Below are 22,259 nucleotides of genomic sequence, written 5' to 3' on the forward strand. Positions count from 1 at the left end.
TTTATGAATGTAAATATGAAGACGTACCGATATGTATGTAATAACGTTATGTAGAGAGTTATGTAGAGAAACTCTCCAATCAATACAACATGCACCGCCACCGACACCGGCAGTGGATGTGGCAGTGGCAGCCCCCCAGCGACAGCGCTGTCTGCATCAGCGTCGGCGCCGTCGTTTATTTGTTTTGGAATCTTTATTTTTTTTTTTCTTTTTTTTCTTTTAATTTGTATCCCTCTTATAAAAAGGCGGCGCTGACTGCATTCGCCAACACACTCACACACACACACACACTCTGCGTTGGGGCTTTATCAGGAATGAATAAAAAAACAACAACAACAACAGAGAGAGATGTATTTCTGAGTTTGCTTTCTTCCTTCCTCTTTTTCGTTGTTCTTCTTATTTTATTTTTTGTTTTTTTTTTCGTATAATTTTTATGAATGAAAAAGTCGGAAATCTGTTGCAATGTGCTTTATATTTATAATTTTTTGTATTTTTTTCTTGAAAAACGAACATGTGGGGGCCTAAATATACATGTATGTATGTAATATGTAGATATATATTTACATAAATGCAATATTATTGGCAAATTACGCATTTTTCTGATATTCTTATTCAGGAATGGCTTGTTTCTTTTTTCTGGTTTCTTAGTCTTTTTTTTCTTGTTCTTGTTCTATTTTCATGGCATTCCACAAGTTGCTCACATACACACATACACATACACTCTTGTACCCCCACACTCTCTCTTAGCTATTCTGTTAGTTGTTGTTGTTGTTGTTATGGCTGTCTTGCTCTCCTTGCATTTTATTAGTCAAGCTTATCTACTCCATCACACACTCCCCTCTACCTACCTCTCTACTATCTCTAACTCTCTTTCTCTCATTAGAAAGCAATGATTGAAAAGAATCTGCCAATTTCTAGGCAGGTTAACCCCACTCCTCCCCCTCCTTCCACCCATCAGCACAAGAATTTATTTTGTCAACACGGCCAGAGAGAGAGCGAGAATAAACTTGTTTTTCTGCTTGCAACTCTTGCAGTTGCCAGCGGGCGGAGGAGAGGCAGCAAAAAAAAAAAACAACGGTTTGACCTAAATAGGTGGTGTGGTGGCGCCCCTCACACTTGTTGGACTTGTATGTAGAGGGCGTTGGGTGGGTGGTAGGTATGGCAGTATGACATCTCCCGTCAAAATATTTACACTCTTCTAACGGACAATCATAACAATTGCAAGCTATGACACATTTCTCTTTCTACCACCCACTATATCCAGTTAATGGGTCTCGTGGGTGTAAAAAGAGGGGGTCTATAGTTCTAAAACTGCTCCCATAGATGTATTTGGAGGTACTCACCACCAAACAATAGAAATTATTAATTATTTTTAAGTAACAACAATAATATTATCAAAAAATAACATCATATTATACCTCTCTAATGACTATAGGTATTATTATAATCATTTTCGGATTAGTGTTGATTTTCGATTAGGCGGTTCGTCAGATAACTAATGGGTTCAAGTGCATTATGTGGGAAAGGGACAGTGCATATAGGAATTAATCCCCAAAATGTAAGAAAAGAAAGAGGGGTCTATAGGTCTCTCTAGCTTCTAGTCTGGGCCCCAATCTTATGACTTTGATGGATTCTCGCACCTCTTGACGTTTCAAATGGACATAAATTAGTGATATTCTAACCCAAAAATATATTTCCAAACACTGGACAACATACCGATCCATATAGCGAATGAATTTATGTTGATAATAATTGTTGCTGTTGATGTTGATTCTGCTGTTGTTATTGTTGTTGTTGTTGTTGGTGTGCATTTTGAAGCTTTTAAATTTTTGTATTTCCTTTTGTTATTTTTGTGTTGATTAGTGTATTATATTAACCGTTGTTCTAGTTCTCTTATCTTTTGCAGTGCGAAACTTTTTCTCTTATCTCTATGGCTCTCTTTTCGCGCCTCGTTTGCGCACACACACACTCTCTCTTCTCTCTCTCTCACTATCTAACAACCGATCACGCACACTCGCACATTGGTTTGTTCTGGTTGTTTCTTTGCCTTTTGGCTGTATTTTATTTTTCAAATTTTGTCTATTTCACCATTCGCAAAAAAAAACGAAACTTAAAAAAAAAAATTGGAAAGAAGAAATATAAGCAAAGAGAATGAATAAGTTGGAGCAGATAAGAGGTGGAGCAGGCGGGTGATCGTGGGAGTGAAAGAGAGGTGTACGTTACAAACAGTGTGACGTCTCCTGCCGCCGCTTCCTCGCTCCATCTCGCTCGCTCTCACTCTCACTCTCGCCAGCTAGCTACACCACCGCCTGATCCCCAACGTCTTTCTATATCTTCCGTCTCACTTTGCGATCCACGCGCTCATTTGTTAATCATCCAAAAAAAAAAATATAAAAAATACAAAAAAATAGGGGACAAAATCTGCTGCTGTGCCGATATGACTTTTTTTTTCGGTTTATTTATTTTGTTTCGGTTCTCTTTGTTGCCTTGTGGTCATGCGTTTGGGATTTAATTCGCTATTTGGTCTCTGATTTCTGCTCCCCCTGCCCCCCACTGCCTTCCTGCCACTATGATAACCAATGACTCATCACTAACACTGGAAATGGATCACACACACACAGGCTACCATATATCGATAGTTAGTATCGGAAGTAAAGCTTTCACTAAGCGGATGTCTTCTAATCTTTAAATTTATCGAAAAGATCGATATATTTCCAAGAAATAAACAGTTTCACACACACACACACACACACGCACGCACTGGGGGACTAGGCGACGTTTTGGTAGAAACGTGTTTTGCTAATTAGCGGCATACGGCCGACCGGCTGCGACTAGGGTTGCCAACTGTTGCTATTGTAAGTAGGTCAGTTTATCTCCACCTAGTCAGCAGCAGCAGCTGAAGGCTAAATTGATTTTTATTGTTGACTTTCGCGACTCTCGAGAGCATATTTTCCTTCCTTCTTCCAATAATGGGGGGGTGGGGGATGGATATAGCAAAGAAGAAGAAAGCAAAAGCCGGCCCGTCATAACGGCACACGATGCAGGCAAGTGTTTTTTTTTTTTCTTTTCCTTGCTTTTTGTTTTCAGCTTTCTGAGCAAATGCAAGTGTGTGCATGCATGCATGTATGCATGTGTGTGTATGTTGGAGCTGGAAGATAAAGACGACGGGGGACTCGTGCAAAAAACTACGCAAAAACTACGAATCAGCGGGGGAGCAGCAATTTGAAAAAATAGTGACACCGTCTATTTGTCGTTTCCTCCTTTACACTCTCTTCTGTGTCACTCACTGTTGCCTGCATGGAAATATCAGGCTTTAAACAAAATGCCAAAAAATGCGTATGGAAAAACGCAACAAAACACGTCGCGCTGGTTTTTTTCTGTTTTTTGCTTTTTTTCTATTTCTTCAATTTTTTTTTTTTATCAGGTTTGTTGTTTTTATTTTTGTTGTTTTTTTTGGTTCCTCCAAATGCGCCCACGACGTCGGCAACGGAAGAGGAGACGTGGATGTGGCGATTTTCGCGAAGGGGAAAAGGGGGGTGAAGGAAGACGTGGAGGTGAAGTAGGAGGCGGCGGCGGCACACACACTCACGCTGCGGCCCTATATATTATAATTTTTTTTTTTTTTTCGAATTTGCGGAATCTGCTGGATTGTGGAGGAGCTTTTGTTGTTGTTTTTATGGTTGTTGTTCTCGTTGTTGTGCAACTACGCCGCGCGTATTTCCGACAAACAAAAAAAAAAATATAAGAACACCTCAGCACTGTGATCAAAAATTAGCTTATAGTTTAGCTTTTGGGCTCACGCAATCCGCGTTTGCTCTTCGGTCGCCGCGTTGTAGAATTGAAAACCGATAGTTATCGATTAATCGATCGACAGATACTACGTTCGGTCGGCGGTCAAAATTTTCAGACTCAACAACGTTCCGCTCGTGGCAAAAAAACCAAGAATTTACTTTTAATTACCGTTTCGGACTTTGACGTTTTTCCGATCGATTTCGAAATAGTTTCAGTTTTCAGTTTTATTTTTTTTTGGTTATTAACAACTCTTGTTATTTGGACCACGGACCGATACTCGGTTTTCTTCGTTCAATGGAACATTTGCGATTTTCGCTAGGAATATTTATTCAAAAAATCCAATATGCGGCCAAGCGCTTCTGTGTGCGGTGCGAACGAAAAAAAAACTGTTAATGTTAACAGCTGTTCGCGGTGCTTCATTGCTTCACCGGCTATCCGCGGCAGAGCTACGCCAGCACTGTTAAATAGAGAGAGAGTCAAAGTCTGGTGCGAAATGCCAACGTCGCCTAATTCGAATAACAGGTTAACAGACAGAGAGAGAGAGAGAGAGCTGGCGTAGGAGGGGACGACTGTTAATAAGAAAATCGCAAAGAGAGCAGAGAAACGATTTTGCAATGTCCCAAATGCGAATGGCAATGTCAGAGCGGCTGTTAAGCATGATAACATTTTGAAGGCTGGGTTGCCAGATGGCTGGGAATAGCAAAGGATGTATGATATTTAAAATTGAATTTTTTAATGGATCGTTAGCTTAAAAGCTTAAATATATTAGCCATTGAAGATATCCTTTTAGTTAAGTTTTTCTGACAAGTGTAATTCTACAAAAATAAAGAGAAGCTTAGCTGGCAGCCGGCTACTTTTCTCTCAATTCTTCCACCCGGCTTTTTCTCTCTCTCTCTCTCGCCAAAACTGTTGCGCTTTTTTAACATACGAATACAGTGATCCTTTTCGCGCCAATTCTCTGAACGTGAATATCCTCAAGCTTAATGCAGGATTTAACATGTCCTTTTTTTTAAATCTATAAAAGCTCTTTAAATAAAATTTTTTTTTCGACTTCAAAAGCGTATTTAAACTTCGACTTGGCCTCAAGCTCGCTCTCCTCCCCTTTGCTTTTGTTTTGTTGATTCGCTGCAGGTAAAGTGCAACAACTGATTACGTCACTCATTGCGTGCGCCGGCTTCTGAGAAGTGTATGCAAGTGTTAGTGTGTGTGTGTGTGTCTTGGGCAAAAACCAAAAACAACAACAACAAGCGAACAGCGCGCGTCAACTATTTGTTATTTCCGGTCATTTATTGCCGGTGAATTTTTGCTGTTTTGCTGTCTATTCTCATTTCGCTTTTTATTTTTTAGTATTTTAATTTCTTTCTCTACCAAAACCCAAAACACACACGTGACAATATTTTGCGAACTAGCCAAATGCCGCGGCTGCTGTCGACGTCGGCAGCGGGGGGAGGGGCGGTGGGGGGGGGGACTGCGAAATATGTTTGACAACATGTGTTGACCGCAAAAGCGGTGAATCAAGCTAAAGACAACGGTAAAAACAGTTGTAAACAGGCGGCAACAACCCGCTTAAAATTAATACGAGAAAAAGAAATAAGTAAGGCTACGTCGACGTCGCAGTTGCGTCGCTGCTCATTTCGGCGGTTCAATGGCCGCGGCAGCAGCGCCCCCTAGCAGCCGGCGCGAATTGCTGATAGTGCGTGGAAAGAGAGAGAGCGACCGACAGAGAGAGGGAGAGAGATGCGACAGGTCAGCGACAGTGGCTTTTTCATTGCAAGAAACAAAAAAAAAACAAACGAAAGCAGTCACCCACACAATGGAGGTCAATAGAATAGGTGGGGGTTTAGAAACATTTTTTAAAATTAGGATAAATTTAAAAAAAAATATATATTTAAATATTTTTAAGACTTTACATTTTTTCTTTAAATTCCTAGAAGAGTCCTAGAAAAATGCCACTAATTATGAAACATTTTAATCAAAATTCCTAATCTTCTGGCCAACATTGTCTTAAGATCGCGAAAGCTGCCTTGGGCAGCTGTTTAAGCTTTCGCCGAGCTTCGTTCTTAGCAAAGAAAGCTCGTTGCTGCCGGCAGGCAGCTGCTGGCGGACTCGAACTGCTGCCGGCCGGCGTATCGAATCGATCCGATTCGCGACGAATCGAATCCAGAAGAATCGCGCAATGGGGATCGAGATCGGGATCGGTATCGATGGTATTGAGATCGCAACCCCTAGTCCTTTTCATTCTTTTTTTTTTGTTTTTTGGTGAAATGCTTTCTTTCTTCCTCAGCGGGCCGCCGCCGAACAAATAATAAAAACCAAACAATGGGAATGGAAAAAGGATAAGGGATAGGGGGCAGAGGACACAGGACACAGCACAGAGTGCAGCAAGGACAAGGAGTCGGAGTCGAAGTCGGACCGTACCAGACGTACCATCATACCCATCAGGTAATTTCGGGGCCCTACCTGCGTGTCGAACACGCAAGGATCTTGCCGGGATCACCGCTCAGGGATCATAGGGGACATGGACACTCGGCGAGGCCCGACGACATGAAAAGGGTTGGTTGCCCGGTTAGTTGGTTTATCGCAACTGGCAGCTGGTGTGCCAAAAAATATATAAAAACAGACAAAAGACAAGGAAAAGAAAGTGCCCATAACGGGGGAAGAAAGTCCTGTAAAGGTGTCCTTCCTCGTTGCCACGTGTTCCGCCGGAACAACAGTTGCGTCTCAACAGTGATAGCCCAGAATGGATACAACAAGGGTCGGTCTCTAGCAATATAACAGTAAAATAACTAGGACTATAAACATGTTTAAACATGTTGTGAACAAAGCAAGATGGCATGATCTTGGGCCATCCTTATTACTCCTTTCGCCAAATCCCACGATTGTGGGTTTTTTTCTTTCCAGCTTCCTTTTTTTTTTTTTTTTTTTTTTGAAAAACTAAGCCAGCAGTAACACGAATCTTCAGATCAGATCTCTTGGCTGACTCTCCTCTCTTCTCGTTTTATGCTGCTGCTTCTTCTTCTTTTTCTTCTTTGAGAACAACAACAACTACTACTACTAGTGTGTGCCTTGTCGTTGGAATTCTTGGAAATTTCTAATGAACGCAAACACAAAAAGGAGCACACAAAAATGTGGCACAACAACAACAACAACAACAGCAACCAGTAAGAATGCGTTCACAGAAGAGTCCATAAAATATATACACAAATACATACATAAATACATATATAGGTATGTAGGTACAAAAGATCGTTCCATAATTAGATGCAACACTATCGATGATCGATAAACGATTTCATCGATTTAATTAACTGATAAAGAGGTCCATCAATAACAGTTATCACAAAGAAAGATGGAAGATGGTTCGCTTAGAGATGACAAATGATTGAAAGCATGTTTCAAACATGTCTAAACACGACATGATCCTTTAACCTAAAATTAGGTTACCCGCAATTTGCAAATATTACAACACTATTATTTCAAAATTAGGGCAGGCCAAGACTTTTCTCTTTTCTTGTTGTTGTTGTCTTTCGAGCCACAACAATATGGTACGAACGGCTACCTGTCTACCTGGTCGAAAGCATGCTGCTGCTCCTTCTCACATCCTGTTTGCTTTGCAATGATTTTGCTAAAGTCGGTGTCCTTCTGCTCTTCCGCTGGGCAACACAAATTCTCGACTGGCACGCCCCTCCGCTACCGGCCTCCGCCACCGCCCCCAACCTTAATATATGGGCCAGGACATACTTTTTTGTTTTGGCAAATGTAGGTAAAGTGTCCCGGGCCCTCTTCCGCGCCAGGCCTCTGCCAAATCTCACTTTTATCCTGGAACTGCCCAAAGGGAATTCATTCAGCATTTGCTTCTATAATTCCCAAGTACGTACACGTTGGAAAATTAGGTGATCCAAAGACCTGAGACAGTGCTTTGGTTTAAAAATCGAATTTATGAGCTGAGTTATCAACAAATATTCATAAATCTAGATGAAAAGCAGAAATTTTTGCTTTTTTAACAAGAAAAGCATGCTTTTGACCAAAAATTATATAAAAAGCATGCTTTTTACTACCAAAAGCATCCTTTTTACCATTAAAAGCATGCTTTTTACCAAAAATTTCATAAAAAGCGTGCTTTTTACCAAAAATTTAATAAAAAGCATGCTTTTTACCAAAAAATGCCATAAAAGCATGCTTTTTACCAAACATTTCATCAAAAGCATGCTTTTTAATAGCTTTTACTATCAAAAGTATCCTTTTTACCATTAAAAGCATGCTTTTTACCAAAAATTACATAAAAAGCATGCTTTTTAATAGTTTTTGATAGCAAACGCATGCTTTTTACCATTTATATTTGATTTGGAAATTTTAGAACCGCAAAATAGTTTTTCTACTAACTTGGGATTAGTTTTAATGAAATATCATCATTAAATTTTGGATATTGTAGAATTGTCCTATTTGAGCAATAAAAGCATGCTTTTTCTTGATCTCTTAAAACATAAAAGCCACAAAAATAGTATTTCTACCAGATTGGCAATAATTTAGTAATTTAGTAATAATATATATTTTATATAAATAGTACCTTTGCACAAAAAAAGCATGCTTTTTGGGATTTCTTCAAAAATAAATGTAAGTTAAGAGTTTTTAAGCCACAAAAGTAGTATTTCTACTAGCTTGGGATAAGTTTTAAAGGAAAAACGTCTTAAAAACATGAATATCTTTGAAGAACAGTACTTCTTGCAGAATAAAAGCATGCTTTTTTCTTCTCCCGCTTACAAAGAACGATTTTTGGAGAATTCTAAGCATTTATTTGGTTACACCCCCACTTATTTTTGCAAGTGCATTAGCATCTCCAGAAAAAAAACCCAAAAAATTGTTGGGGCAGAATCTAAAACGAGTTTCGGTCTTTTCGGTCAATTCTTCTGTCATTGTGAAGCTAAGACAAAGGCGGGGGCGAACGAGGTACAGAGAGAGAAAGAAAGAGTTAGAGAGAGAGAGGGAGATAAACCAAGGTCAGGCTCAAGCAGCTGCTGGCAAAAGGACTAGATCGGATTGGATATTGGATAGCATTGGATCGGATCTAATCTCCCCCATCACCCTCCACACCCCCCTCTCTCAAAAAAAAAAGCAGGACAAACAGGAGCCTTTTTCCAAAGGAGCCCTACTAATTTGACTGTCAATCAAAAAAGGCGAGCATACCCCTTTTTTTTCACATCCTTGCGCTAGATGGATAATCGATGGGAATCAAATTTGTTGCCGGCTTTCAGAACACCCCAAAAAAAAAACAAAAAAAACGTAAAAGCAACCTCACAGATACATAGATACAAAGATGGCGGGAAAGGTTGTGCGGCGATTAGAAGAAGCTGTGGAAAGGACAAATTGGCAGAAAAGCAGCAAGGAGCAAGCACCAAGGACCTCTAAGATCCTTTTTCCTCAAGTGAACAAACATTAGAAGCCAAAAAAAGGGGGTAGCGGCGTATAATTAAAAATGTTTGAAGGAAAAAAAAAAAGGAAGAGAAGCCCTTTGGAAATATGAGAAACGTGTTTTGCGACTAGAAAAAAAAAAATAAAAACTAAAAAAAAAAAAAACTAAAAAAAGAAGAAACAACAAAAACAGATAGAAGAGAAGAAAAAAAAAACAACAAAGAAGCTGGCAGGAAAGCCCCTAAAAAAAAAAAATAAAATTCTACCAAAAAATCATATTTCCAACCGCCAACTCTACTCTAGTGAGAAACCTGATCACAAGAAGAAGAAGAACACACACATATACACACATACACAGTTCTACAATATAGAGAGCACTACCGAATCCGAATCCAGAGTTCTGGGTCAGGTCAACCCTTCTCTCTAAGCAAAATCCCCAGCCTCAGAGTCTCAGTCTGAAGCAAAGCTTGGCAAACGATGCCTCCTCCTGTGGCAAGCGGCATGTTTCCTTTAGAGGATTAAACCAAATGCTACAGAAAAAGATTTTTTTTTTCTTCTTAACTTTTTTTTTGGCTGTGAGATCTTTGCTGCTTTGCTTTGTTTACTTTGCATTCCAGCAGGAAATTAGTTGGAGATTCTTTTTTACTTTTTTTTTGTATTTTTTCTATTTTAGGAAGCAAAAATGCTCCAGGTTTTAGGCTTTTTTTTTCTTTTGGCTGCCTGCGTTTGCCCACCGGCTTAGCTGTTGTTGCAACAAGCGGCTTAGCAGTTGCCCCAGCGGGTTGCAAGATTGCGAGGACTTGGAATCTTTAAAAAAAAAGAGTGTGCTTAGAGAAAGGGGGCTTGGAAGAGAGGCTTCTACAGGGGGTTTTATTTTTAATATGAAAGTCTATCTAGAGAGCTTTTTAAAAGCCTTTTTATAAGAAGTGCATCCTTTGTAAAGTTTTGGATCTAGGTCTTGGAACCATATCATATATGATTCTAGAAACCTTTTAAGAAGAATATGACTCTAACCTTAGCTAACCCTTAAACAGTGGGGGCCCTATTCCAGGGGCATAGGCCATTTCTCTACCACACACACACTCTATAAATGTGTGAAACGTCATGTTCACAGCTTACCTTACGCTATTCCTTACTAATACTAATGCATTAAAATCATATCAATGTATTGAGTGCCGACCACTGTACTATAACAGTGCAGTATAGGAAGTTGCACTTCAAAACCTATTGAAGTAAAGACTTTTCAAAGCTAAAACTTAGAGAATGGTATCTATGGTCTCTATGGTATATAGACTCATACATCCCTTATTTTATATATATTCTAAGTGGTCCTTAGTCCTCTATAGACTCTGTAGTATAACTAATATCATTGTCTATAAGCTTTAACTTGGATTTTAATTGGAACCCTGAAGAGGTTTAGCCCTCTGAAGTGAATCCTTTTGAAAGGTAAAAACTAGAAGACTATAGGATGATAACCCCTGAATATCCTGACTTTTAGAAATCCTACTTTAGAGAAACGTCACTTATAAGGTATACGATCTAAGACCATACCATACGATATCGTTAGAATCATACCATAAGTTTACTCTTCGTTAGAAGTTTAACTTAAAAGTGAACTAATGAAGTGAAGACTATTTAAGGAGTAAAGACTTTTATAGGTAAGGCCTAGAAGTCTTTAATATGGTGTATCATATAGGTAGAATAATAGTAGGTATTTTAATGGGTATAATATGGTGGTCTGGTGGTTAAGATTGTCTATCTAACTTTTAAAAAAATTTCTTCAAAGCCCTTGATAAACTATGTATCTATATCCTTATAGATAAACCTTCTTTAAAAACCCTCCTAAGCTTAGTGCTAACTTCAAGAACCCAAGACCCATAACCATAACCATAACCATATATAGATGCATTTATAATCCGTTTAGGCTCTGCATCTCCACTCCTCCTCCGACAATGAAGGCTTTTCTGATCGAATCACAAGCCAAAATAAATATCGAAAATAATCTGTTTAGGTGGAAACGAAAACATTATCCTTGGCTGGCTGAGAAGGGTTCGATCTGCGGGTATCTTGGGTCTCTCAATGATAGTTTCTGCCTCCTGCCTAACTCCTTCGACCTCCTACCTCCTTGGACCTCCTTGAGCAGCGTGCGACCAGTATATCAATTCCTTGAGATCGGGGGTTGCAACATAGACAGGTAGGCGGCGGCACTGGTTTGCTACTCTTGGCCAAGGATCCTTTTTTTTCATCCTCATCCTCAATCCTTCATCCTTATAGGAAGGAACTGTATTTTTTTTTTATGTGACAATGATGATGGTTTCGCCTACCGAGCTTGTTCTAGCCCCGCTCAGTGTTTGCTTACACCACTTGAGAGCTTCGAGCTTGAGATCGAGATCGAGGGGGAAACTTGACGAGGGTCATGATGATGAGGATCTCCACCACCACCACCACCACCCCAGTACCCTGTCTCCCAGTGATATGCCCAATTTATCACAGGAAATTAGCTGCTATTTAGCAGCGTTGTATGTCCACCAAAAGGGGGGAGGACAAAGATGAGGAGGAGGCCAGCAGGGGCAAACTCCATGTTATTTGGCGTGATAATTTGTGCAATTGTGGATTGCCTAGAATATCCTTTTCTGCCTTCCCAAGGATCTTCCCAAAAGAGTGTCCTTTTTTTTTTCCGTTTGAGGGGCGCATCGAATTCCAGAAACCCTAATATTTCGAGCGCCATTTTGAAGTGCCAAGAGTCCTATCAGATTTCCAAGTGGGTTGGATGGGTGGAGGGGGGGGTTTGGTGGCGCACTAAAAAAAAGCTACAAAGCATCACACAAACAAACTACGAATTAAAATCTACAGTTATTTTTACATCAAAAAACAGATCAATGAATAGGAGGATGAAGGGGAGGCCCTGCCAGATCGATATTTTTGTCTTTCTTTCTAAAGGGGGCGGGGGTGGTAGAATACGATAGATAGGATATACATACTAGTTATATAAGTTAAAAATAAATATATAGTATATATAGAGAGAGAGAGTACATACCTTGAGGTGCCAGCACCTTCCAACTGCTGTCGATCCAGTGGCGGGTCGAAAATCTGTTCACGATCCTCCTTCGATAGTTCCAAATCGGCGAATTGATCCAGTTCGGATGCCATTTTTGATTACTCTTTTTTTTTGTTTTTGTTTTTTGAATTTAATATCTCTCTCTCTTTGTTTTATATATTTTCTCTTAATTCTCTCGGATTTGCGGATTAGGAACACTTTTGAATTTCAACTTTTTAAGAATTTTCAACTTTAAGGTTCGAAACTGATCTTAATCGCTTTGTCTACTTTTTTTTTTTTATTTTTAATTTTTTATTTTCCAGCTCTTTAACTCTTTTGGGATTTTAATTATTTATTTTATTTTATTATTTGGAATGATGCCTTTTTTTTAGTTGTTTGTTTGAAGTTTAGAATTTTGTCGATTGGAACATGTCCTTGAGGGATTTTCACGTTTTTATATATATATATATATATATATATATAATATTTTGATGAATTATATCGGTGAATATCTATAATGCTTGCTCCAAAACTTTTTCATGAACTCTGCTGAACCGGAAAACTTTGCTTAGTCAGTGGCTTTATGTGTTCGCGTTTTGCAATTCTTATTTTTTATTAAATTTTTTTTGTTTATTTTTTAGGAAAAATTTTTACTGTTTCGGTTTTTTTTTTGTCTCTGTACGCGTTTCTCGAAAAAAAAATTACAATTCTCTGCGGGGTTCGGTGTTTCGGTTTAAGTTTTATATTATTTTTTAAGGTTTTTATTTATTTATTTATTTTTTTGTTTTTAGTTTTGGTGTCAATTGGGCCAAAAAAGAGTTATCTGCAAAAAAAAAAAAAAGATTGTTTTTTAAGGAAAATATAATCTATCGCGCAGCCGTGATGCGGCATCTCCCCACACCCACGCAAGGGTTAACATTAACAGCTGTTGCCCGGAGAACACGGGGCGGCGTTAGAAGAGATTTATGTATGCGGATGGGGCGAGGGGCGAGGCGATGCGTGAGCGGCCGAAACGCGAGCGAACAAGAGACAGGGGGAGCGAGCTTTTGTTGACTTTGATCTTGGGCCCATAACTGTCTCTGTGTGTGTGTAAGTGAGTGTGTGCTGCTGTTGTTGGCATTTTTTTGTGGGCGAGAGACAAAAAAAAAAACATCATTTCGCATATGGCCCAAAAAAAAAAAATAGAAAAAAAAATGTGTCCAAAATTGGGGAAATTTCAGTTTCTGCTGCTGGCTGGCGGGGCCGTTTGTTTTGTTTTCTTTTCGTCTTTGGCTTACTTTTTGCTTCTACTTGTTGTTGTTTTTTTTTGTTCTTTTTTGATGTTTAGAATTTAGTCTAGTTTTAAATTTCAAAAAAATTTCTGTATGTTTTTTTTGCAGTGCAGACTGAAGCTTTGCAGATGATGTCAGAAGTGCCTTAAAAATTTGCCTGTTTCTTCATGTCGTTGTTGGTTTTGGTGTTGTTTTTGTGTTTTGATTTGAATTTTTTTTTTAGATTTAGATTTACTTAATTTTTTTGTCAACACTTTTAATTTATTAATTTTAAATTTAAAAAAAATTTGGGTAAAAAAAAACAACATCAAATTGCGCTTTTGTTTGTTGTTGTTGGGTGCTGTTTCTGGTGGGAGGAGGGGGGGAACAACATTAAGTCTCAAACACTCTATCACACACACACACAGATACACTCTCTCTTCGGCACATTCACTCCCATAGGTAAAGAGCCAAAGCCAAGGCATATACGAGAATTAAAGTCAAAGTCAAAAAATATGCCACGAAAAAAAAAAAGTAACACCAACAGTAACAACAACAACAACAACAACGACAAGAATACGCAAAATTATTAGCAGCAGGCTCCACCACCCCCTCTTCATACACACACAGACACACACTCCCTCCCTTCTTCGCGCTCTCTATCTTTTCTTCTTCTTCTTAGTATTTTTTTGGGGGCTCTTTAAGTTTTTGTTGTTGTAGTTTTTTGCCGCGGATGATAGTTATCCGTATCCGTATCCGTTATCCGTGGCGCGAAACTAACGGATTCTGATTTACAGATTTCGGAGAGAGAGCCACCAACAACAAAAAAACAAAAAAAAAAAGTTATATATATTATATATATATGTATATATGTATATAAAAAAAAAACACTAAAAAAATTGATTCAAGGCTGCTGCCACCGTCGCCGCCACCGCCGCCGCTACCGCCACCGCTGCTGCTTCTTGTATTTTTTTTTCGCTGTTTTTGCGTTTGGATATTTTTTTTTTGTGTTTTTTTTTTCTTTGGATTGATGATGGTATTTTTTCTGTGTTTTTTTTTTATATGATTTGGTTTTTTGGTACAAAATTTTGTTGGAGCAGCCCGCGAATCGCGACGCTACTTTTTTGGCTACGTTGCTTACAGTTGGGAGCGTTTTCAGACACTGAACTGCCGCCGGAGCAGCAGCGGCGGAACCAGCGTCGGCGGTGCGGTGCGCCGGCCGCAGCAGCGACGCCGGCAGCGCGACAGTTTCACATTTTTTTCCTCGGCTGCCGAAATTCCTATGCGCGTAGAAGATACACAGATACAACACACACAGATACATACGCACCGCAGCAAGGCAGGCGACAACGGAACGGGCAGCAAGAGAGAGGAAAGCAAAGGCAGAAAGCAGAAGCTGAGCCAAAGACAAAGACAGAGCGCGCGCCCGACTAAGAAGCAGAGCGACACACACACACAAAGTACCATGTGTGTATCTGTGTGTGTGTATATGAGTGTATCTGTGTGTGTGTTTGTGGAATTGCCGAAAATTTTTTGGTGAGCGAGAACGTGTACGAGCAAGTGAGTGAACGAGCAGCTTTGTCGAGTCGAGTGACTTTTTTTTTTCGGTTGCTTTTTCGTCTTCTTTGTTGTTGTTGTTGTTGCTTTCTTTTTTTTTTGGTGATAAAAATTAAAGCTAGCAATGAGACAGATGGAATCAAAAATGGTGGTTTAGTAATTCTAGTTCAGCAGGGTTATCGACAAAAAGCTCCCCAACAATCTCGGCCCCCCAAGAAAGCAAGTTTTGGGTGAAACTTGCCTCCCTCCTCCTCCTCCCCCCCGCCGGCTTTTCTTCTTCCACAATCTCGAAAATATTTTACATTTTTCTTGGATTTGGGGGTAATATAAAAGAATTTAATTTTTTATTTGCGTTTTGGGCTATTTATTGAGATTTATTATTGTAAGTTTTTTTTAAGAATAGAATTAAGGTAGTTAAGTATGCTTTTTAATTCGAATTTTCTTTGTTTTATTTTTAATTGGAAATTCAAGAATTATTCAAGCTTAAAGAAAGGTATTTTATTTTAGATAAATAAGTTTAAAAGTTTATTTCTTTCAATGCTATTTATCCTGAATTTCATTAGAATTTTCCATATTATGGATTATATATTATCCTTTCTTATGAAAGATATTATCATTTCTTATGAAAGATATTATCCTTTCTTATGAAAGATATTATACTTTCTTATAAATATACTTTCTTTTCTCTATAGACTTTCTTATAAAAGATCTTATAAAAGATATTTTAGACTTTATAAGAATTTTTCCTATTTTGGATACTATGTACATATATTACCATTTCTTATAAAGTTATTAAGAAAAACGATTTCCTTTTCTTAATAACTTTCCTTTCTTATAGAAATATTTAAGACTTTATAGGAATTTTGCCTATTTTGGACACTATATCCTTTTCCTTTCTTATTAAAATATTTAAAACTTTATAAGAATTTTGCCTTTTTTTAAATACTATATTATACTTTCTATAAAGTTATTAAGAAAAACGAATTAAGACTTTATTCAAATAACAAATCTTTAGAATAAAATATGAAACCAATTACTAGTACTAGTATAAATGACTAAAAACCCTCACAAAATATCCCCAAATATTATTTAAAAACCAAGCCCCAACATCCCCCAGCAACCCCCCCTACATTTGAAATAAAACAAAAAACTCCAATTTTTTGTCGGAATCCCCGGAATTTGTCTATTTTTAAATGCGAGCCTCAAGGACACCTACTTGTGGGACCAAATCTAATTTTCGAGTCAAAGTTTGGAGCAGAGCGCCGCACTCTCGTTTTCTCTGAAGAATCTCACTCAAAAAAAGTGGCTCAGAAACAAGAGGCCCCCCTCCCTCACCTGGCACTGTCCCCCCCCAATCGGCCAGAGGGAGATGGAGAATGGATAGCCAGGACCTTGTGAGTACGCGGCAGGCTCTCTCTCTCGCTCTCTCTCTTTTCTTTCGCCACATCTCGCTGCCGGCGTCGCAGCTAACGTTGCCAAAAAACGAGCCAACACACACACATAGAAAACAGGGATACGGCAGAGGTATCCAAACAGTAAAGTTTGTCTGTGTGTGTGTGTGTGTGTGTGGATGGATGTGTGTGTGTTTGTGTTGGTGTAGCGATGGTGACGACGGCGGCGCTTAAGCTCTGAAAACTGAAAATGAAAAGGAAGAAGGAAGCGGCAAAGGAAGTGAACTGCGAACTCACAAAAGCTGCTCTCTATACCGGCGTTGTGTTCTTTTTCTTTTCTTTTCTTTTCTTTCTAAGAATAAAAAACAAAAAAAAAAAAAAAAAAAAAAGAACCAAAAAGCTGCCAAAAAAGAAGGAAACCGAAATGCGAGCAAGGCGGCGAAGGTGGAAGGAGGAGGGATACTGTAACCTTCAAGATCCTTTTTTTTCTTCTTTTTTTTTTGGGCTAATTTTTGTTGAAGGAATTCTTAAATTTAAGCTTTTAAAATATTAATAATCAAAATCGTTACTTATGGTTTTTTACTTTTAGTTACCGTTAGCTCTTATACCGTTAGTTGGGACGTATTTTTAAAGTATCTGAAGGATGCAAGAGGGAATCTTTTAATTTTTGAAAATTTCTATCTGAAGGATAGAAAATGTTAAGTTTTGGGTTAGTTTTTTGGAGGTTTTGTAGAAGAAGTCCTTTGAATAGTCCTTTAAGGGTCCTTTATATAGTAAGGACCCTTAAGCTTAATTATGATTCGATTTTGAAACTTATTTTGAGAAATATTTCAGTTTTTATTTAAAAATTTTAGATTTTTCAGACAAATTCTTAAGAGGGTTTTAGAGGAGCCCAGAAGGAGTCCTGAAGAAGAGTCCTTTTAGTAATAAGAACCATTATAAGGTTAATAATGTATGGTAATGTATGGTAAATATTTGTATGGTTTTTGTTAGAAACTTTTAATATTTTAGAAACATTTTTTAAAGATTTTTAAGAAGGGTCCTTTTAAGACTCCTTTAAAGTCATTTGAAAGAGTCCTTTTAAGAGCCATTTTAAGAGTCCTTTAATGTTCATTGTCATTTTGTAACTTAATTTGTGAAATATTTTTATGGGTTTGGTTAAAAAATGTGAATATATTAAAAAGATTTTTTAAACATTTTTAAGAAGGGTCGTTAAAAATATCCATTTAAGAGTCCTTTAAAGTATTAAAATTCATATTCATTTTTTAAGCTTAAGCTTAGTGAAATATTTGTAGTTTTTGATTAAATTTTTAATATTTTAGACTAACTCTGTAGAAGTTTTGAAAAGGAGTCTTTAGAAAGGTCCTTTAATGAATAATAACATGAAAATGTATGAATCTTTAAAGAATTCCTTGAAGAAAAGTCCTTAAAAAACTATGAATCCTTGAGAAAAATTTTGGATTTTATTTTGTAATTTAGTTTTCTAAAATATTAAAGTTTTTAATTAAAAAACCCTCAATTTTAAAGCCAACTTATGTTAGATACCTGACTAGTCCTGTGAGTCCTTTGAGAATAAACTTCAAAGAAAATCTATGAAATACTTTGGAACTTAAATACTTGAAGCCCCGTGGCATGCAACGTGTTGAAAGTCCTTCACAATAAAGCATCCTTTTCATAAAAAATCCTGACTGCATAATAGCCACAAACAACAACAACAACAATAATAATAATAACAAGGAACTGCACTTATGTCGCCTCACTTGTTGAATGCAACGTGCTGCACTTTTGACCTTTAACCCACGACCGCATGCCCCCTGCCCCCATGCACCCTGCACCCTGGCCCCTGCACGTGTCGCAATCATAATAAAATTAAAAGAAAAAAAAAATAAAAAAGGGGTTCCGGGCGAGAAAAAGGAATAAGGACTAAGGACTAAGGATGCGGCAAGGCGGGGATGCATCGGCAGGATTGCAGTTGTTGAAGGTGACATTAATTGACGTTTAATAGGCCTCATCTCTCGTCGCCTGGACAAAAAAAAGGGGTTCTCTAAATTAGTTTTGCCCCGCACATCCTTGACGAGGTGGTGGTGGTGGCGAGGCTTGAAAAGATTTCCCTTTTTTGCAACAAAAGTGCATCGCCACGTCCCGGGGGTTGGACCGAGAAGGGGTGCGAGTAGGATCTGAGGACTCACCACCACCATCCTTTCGGATTGGCATCTTCGGGGGTTGCCTGCGGTTGCAACATCATCCCAGCAAAGGTTAACCTTCTTGCCACAGAAACCCGGCATGCCACAAACCGCCCACTGCCCACTGCCCACTGCCCACCGCCCTTAACCGCCCCCCTTACAACGAATGGCAATAGCCTGTTGCAGTTGCCACTCTCTTCTGCCACAAAATGACGCGCGCGCAACAGTAAAGTGCAACACCGGCCGCAACCACCCCACCTTGGCCTTGCAACCCACCCACTCGCAGTGTTAGAGCAGGAGGGCAAGAGTGGGAGAAGGGTCTGCGAATGAAATCGCCGGTATATATATATATATGTTTGTAGTATATATGCCCCATGGTCCTGGCTGTCTGGCTGTCGGCCTGTCTGGGTGGATGGTGGGTGGTTGCTGCAACTTCTTTTAGTTGCAATGGCGCAAGAGTGCAACCATTCCATTGGCAGGCTTTGTGGCAGGGTGGTTGTTGCAACGTGCGTGCCCCACTTGTTGGGCTACATTCAAGTAGCAACATAATGAAATTAACGGTATTTGTTTAAGCTCTACTGGTGGGGTTTTGGAGGGGTTATACTAACTAGGATTTGAGGCCTAAAATGGTGGAAAAATATTATAGGAAATCTTGGTTGATATAGATCTTTTAATCTATAGTCTTTAGTCTATAGCTCTACTGTTGGGGTTTTGAAGGGGTGGTACTAGGATTTGAGGCCTAAAATGGTGGAAAAATATTATAGGAAATCTTGGTTGAGATAGATCTTTTAATCTATAGTCTTTAAACTATCTATAGTCTTGTAGTCTATAGTTTTTAATGACCATTTTTAAATCATTTTTGATCTAAACTTATTATCTATTTAATTCTTTTAATTTTACTTAAGCTTTTTATAGAAAATTAAGATAAAGAAAAAATATTTTTTTAAATCCCTGTAGTGGGTTTTGAATTTGGACTTTAGTTAGTTCATTGTTTTTCTATAATTTTCTCTTCTAAAATTGGAGTTTTTTAATAAAATATATATTATTTTCTATATTTATACCAATAAAGGATAAAATAAAAGGAATGAAAAATAAATAAGTATAGTAATACGATCTAAGATCAAGATCTTCAAGAAACCTAAAATATTGGAAAAATTCCAAGACAGAAAATCTTAGATGAGATATAATATCTACATATATATGGATGTATATAATCCATATAGTCTATGTATATTATCTATATTATAGATATTTAGACTATATTAGTAATAGACTTTAGATTAGACTTTAGACAGACTTTAGACTTTATATAATAGATTTAGACTATAATATTATCAAACTTTCATCAATATTCAAAGTATGAAATGATGATCATCAAATTTTTATAATTTTACATTTTTATCTACAATTTAATCTTTCAGATTTTATAAAACTCATTTTATCCTTATTTCATCTTGATCCTTAATCCTTATTTTTGATACTTTAAGTATGTCTTCTTTAAATCCACTAATATCTGATATCTGATATGAAACCCAAATCAGAGCAACTAGCAACCAGAACCCTGCCACCCGGAACCCAGCATATTAGTTAGTGACTTTCCAAATCCATTTAGCATAGCTACTAAAACAAAAGAAGAAGAAGAATTGCGACTAGGAGGCTATCAGGTAACAGGCATACAAATTGGATTTTTTTTCAGTTAACAAGAAATAGGCCATAAATCAAATCAAATATATATATATAAGCCATTGGGTATGAATCCCAGAATGAATCTCGTTTCTACGTACTCTGGCTACTGGCTATATCCTTGCTATCCTGAACACAGGACATTGAACAATTGAACACAAAAATGCCAACCAGACCCGACCAGACCAGACGGGGGTTCGGGGATGAAGCTCTCGTTTGGCTACAGGACACCTCACCTCAAAAGGACTAGATACTGAGTGGCGGGAAAGGGAGGGAGGATGAGCAGAAGCAGCAGCAGCAGCAAGGACCAACAAGGACCAGCAAGGACCAGCAAGGAGCAAGGCAAGAAGCAACAAGGAGCTGCCAGGCAACCAGCTGCGAAATGCGAATTACGAAAGCTGCCACAGCCGTCTGCCTGCCTACCTAAGCTTTTCTTAGAGAGGACTCCTTCTCTCTAAGGCTCAAGGACACGGCAGCGCGTCAAAGGAGCTAACGCTTCTTCGTCAACGGAAGGTACAGTCGTCTCAGGCAGATTGCCAATTGCCATACAAATAGATCATACTGATTATTGAGGGATTATTAATTAGATAAATATTTGAAATAAGAAATTAATATTTTGTTTAAGAACTGCTAAAAGAGGTGGTAACCCTAAGACTTAAGAGGTTCTTTTTCTTAAAAAAATGCTTTAGACAAGTATCTTTTCCATTTGAAAATAAACTAATATCATTATTTAATTAATAAAAATATGAAAAACACAAAAATAGAAATAGAAAAAATTAAAATTAAAAGAAGATTTGACATTTTTTCAATTAAGAGTTCAAACCCTAGCACGTCCCTAGTTCCTAGTTCTATTTTTCAAGAATTTCTTGAGAAAAATATCTATTTCTTTGATAAATAAACAAATATTATTTATTAAATTAGTATAAAATATAAAAATCAACATTTAAGAATCAAGTTTTTAACTTTTTCACTTAAGAGTTCGAACCCTTAGACTTAAAATGTCTTATTTTTTGAGAAATTCTGTGATTAAATGATTTATATCTCTATATCATTGATTTATATCTAAACTAATATCATTATTAAATTAATTTAAATATTTTAATATATATAAATTAGCATTCTTAAATAGTTTGAAACCTAAAATCTCAAATCCTGGACCTTTAAAGGTCTTATTTTGTAAGAAATTCTTTAAAAAAAATTAGAATCTATTTCATTAAAAACATTAATAAAAAAATCTATGAAAAAACTATTGGAAATAAAGGAACTAAGATAAAAAATAAGATATTTTAAAAATTTTGTAACTAAAAGTTCAACATTAACTTTAAAAGTCTAAGAAATTCTTAATAAAAACATATATTTTATTGGCAACTATATCTATATTATTATATCCTTAATAAAACAGTTTAACTGCTAAAATTTACCAAAATTAAAATTGAAAAATTATGTATTTAAACTTAAACACTGACCTTTAAAACACTTACTAATTTAAAACCAAATTTAAGAAAAATAAACCCCTATAAAAGTCCCTCAAAAATAATGATAATAAAGAGGTCACCCCCTAAGATAGTTCTGAAGAAGAAGAAGGGTCTGAGCCTCGTTCTTCTCCTTTTCCTTCCGTTATCTCGTCCTACCCCTTCTAATATTTTTTTTTTCTCCCAAAAATTTCACTCTCTCTTTCTCAGTCACTCCATCTCCCTCCCCCCCCTCCTGTGTGGATGCGGATGTTGAACTTTAAAAATTGATCCAATTTTTTTCGCATCCTCCATGCTTTCGTCTCACTTGGGAATGCATTAATTTTAGAAACAGACGCGCCAGATTAAAACGAGGAAGAACTTCTGCGAAGAAAGGCCAGAAGACGGAAGAGCACGAGTGGGGAGGGGAAGGTGGAAAGTGGAAAGTGCCCAGGGCAAGAGGCGGGGGTGTGGTAAGCGGTACTAGGCTTTTCATTCATGCAGCC

At 37.7% G+C, this 22,259-nt stretch overlaps 1 protein-coding gene and 1 long non-coding RNA gene across 6 annotated transcripts in view; one reads left to right on the forward strand and one right to left on the reverse strand.

Moving 5' to 3' along the window:
• Positions 1 to 22,259, reverse strand: part of Imp (IGF-II mRNA-binding protein) — a 36,174-nt gene that overhangs the window by 11,899 nt on the left and 2,016 nt on the right. For 2 of the 5 annotated variants that reach the window (XM_043210172.2, XM_043210169.2), the window contains exon 2: positions 12,239 to 13,061. The exons of 1 other annotated variant lie outside the window; for it this stretch is intronic. In XM_043210172.2, coding sequence (XP_043066107.1) covers positions 12,239 to 12,351 — 113 coding nt within the window. In that variant the 5' untranslated portion in view covers positions 12,352 to 13,061. Of the gene's footprint in view, positions 1 to 1,716; positions 2,110 to 3,960; positions 4,182 to 12,238; positions 13,062 to 22,259 lie in introns of those variants that run through there. 2 more of the 5 variants (XM_043210170.2, XM_043210173.2) reach the window with 2 other exon arrangements.
• LOC138925934 (uncharacterized) lies at positions 5,949 to 14,426 on the forward strand. Its single transcript, XR_011442174.1, has 2 exons — positions 5,949 to 6,234; positions 13,618 to 14,426. It is a non-coding gene; the product is annotated as an uncharacterized lncRNA (long non-coding RNA).

Source organism: Drosophila bipectinata, chromosome XL, assembly GCF_030179905.1.
Source record: "Drosophila bipectinata strain 14024-0381.07 chromosome XL, DbipHiC1v2, whole genome shotgun sequence".
Lineage (NCBI taxonomy): Eukaryota > Metazoa > Arthropoda > Insecta > Diptera > Drosophilidae > Drosophila > Drosophila bipectinata.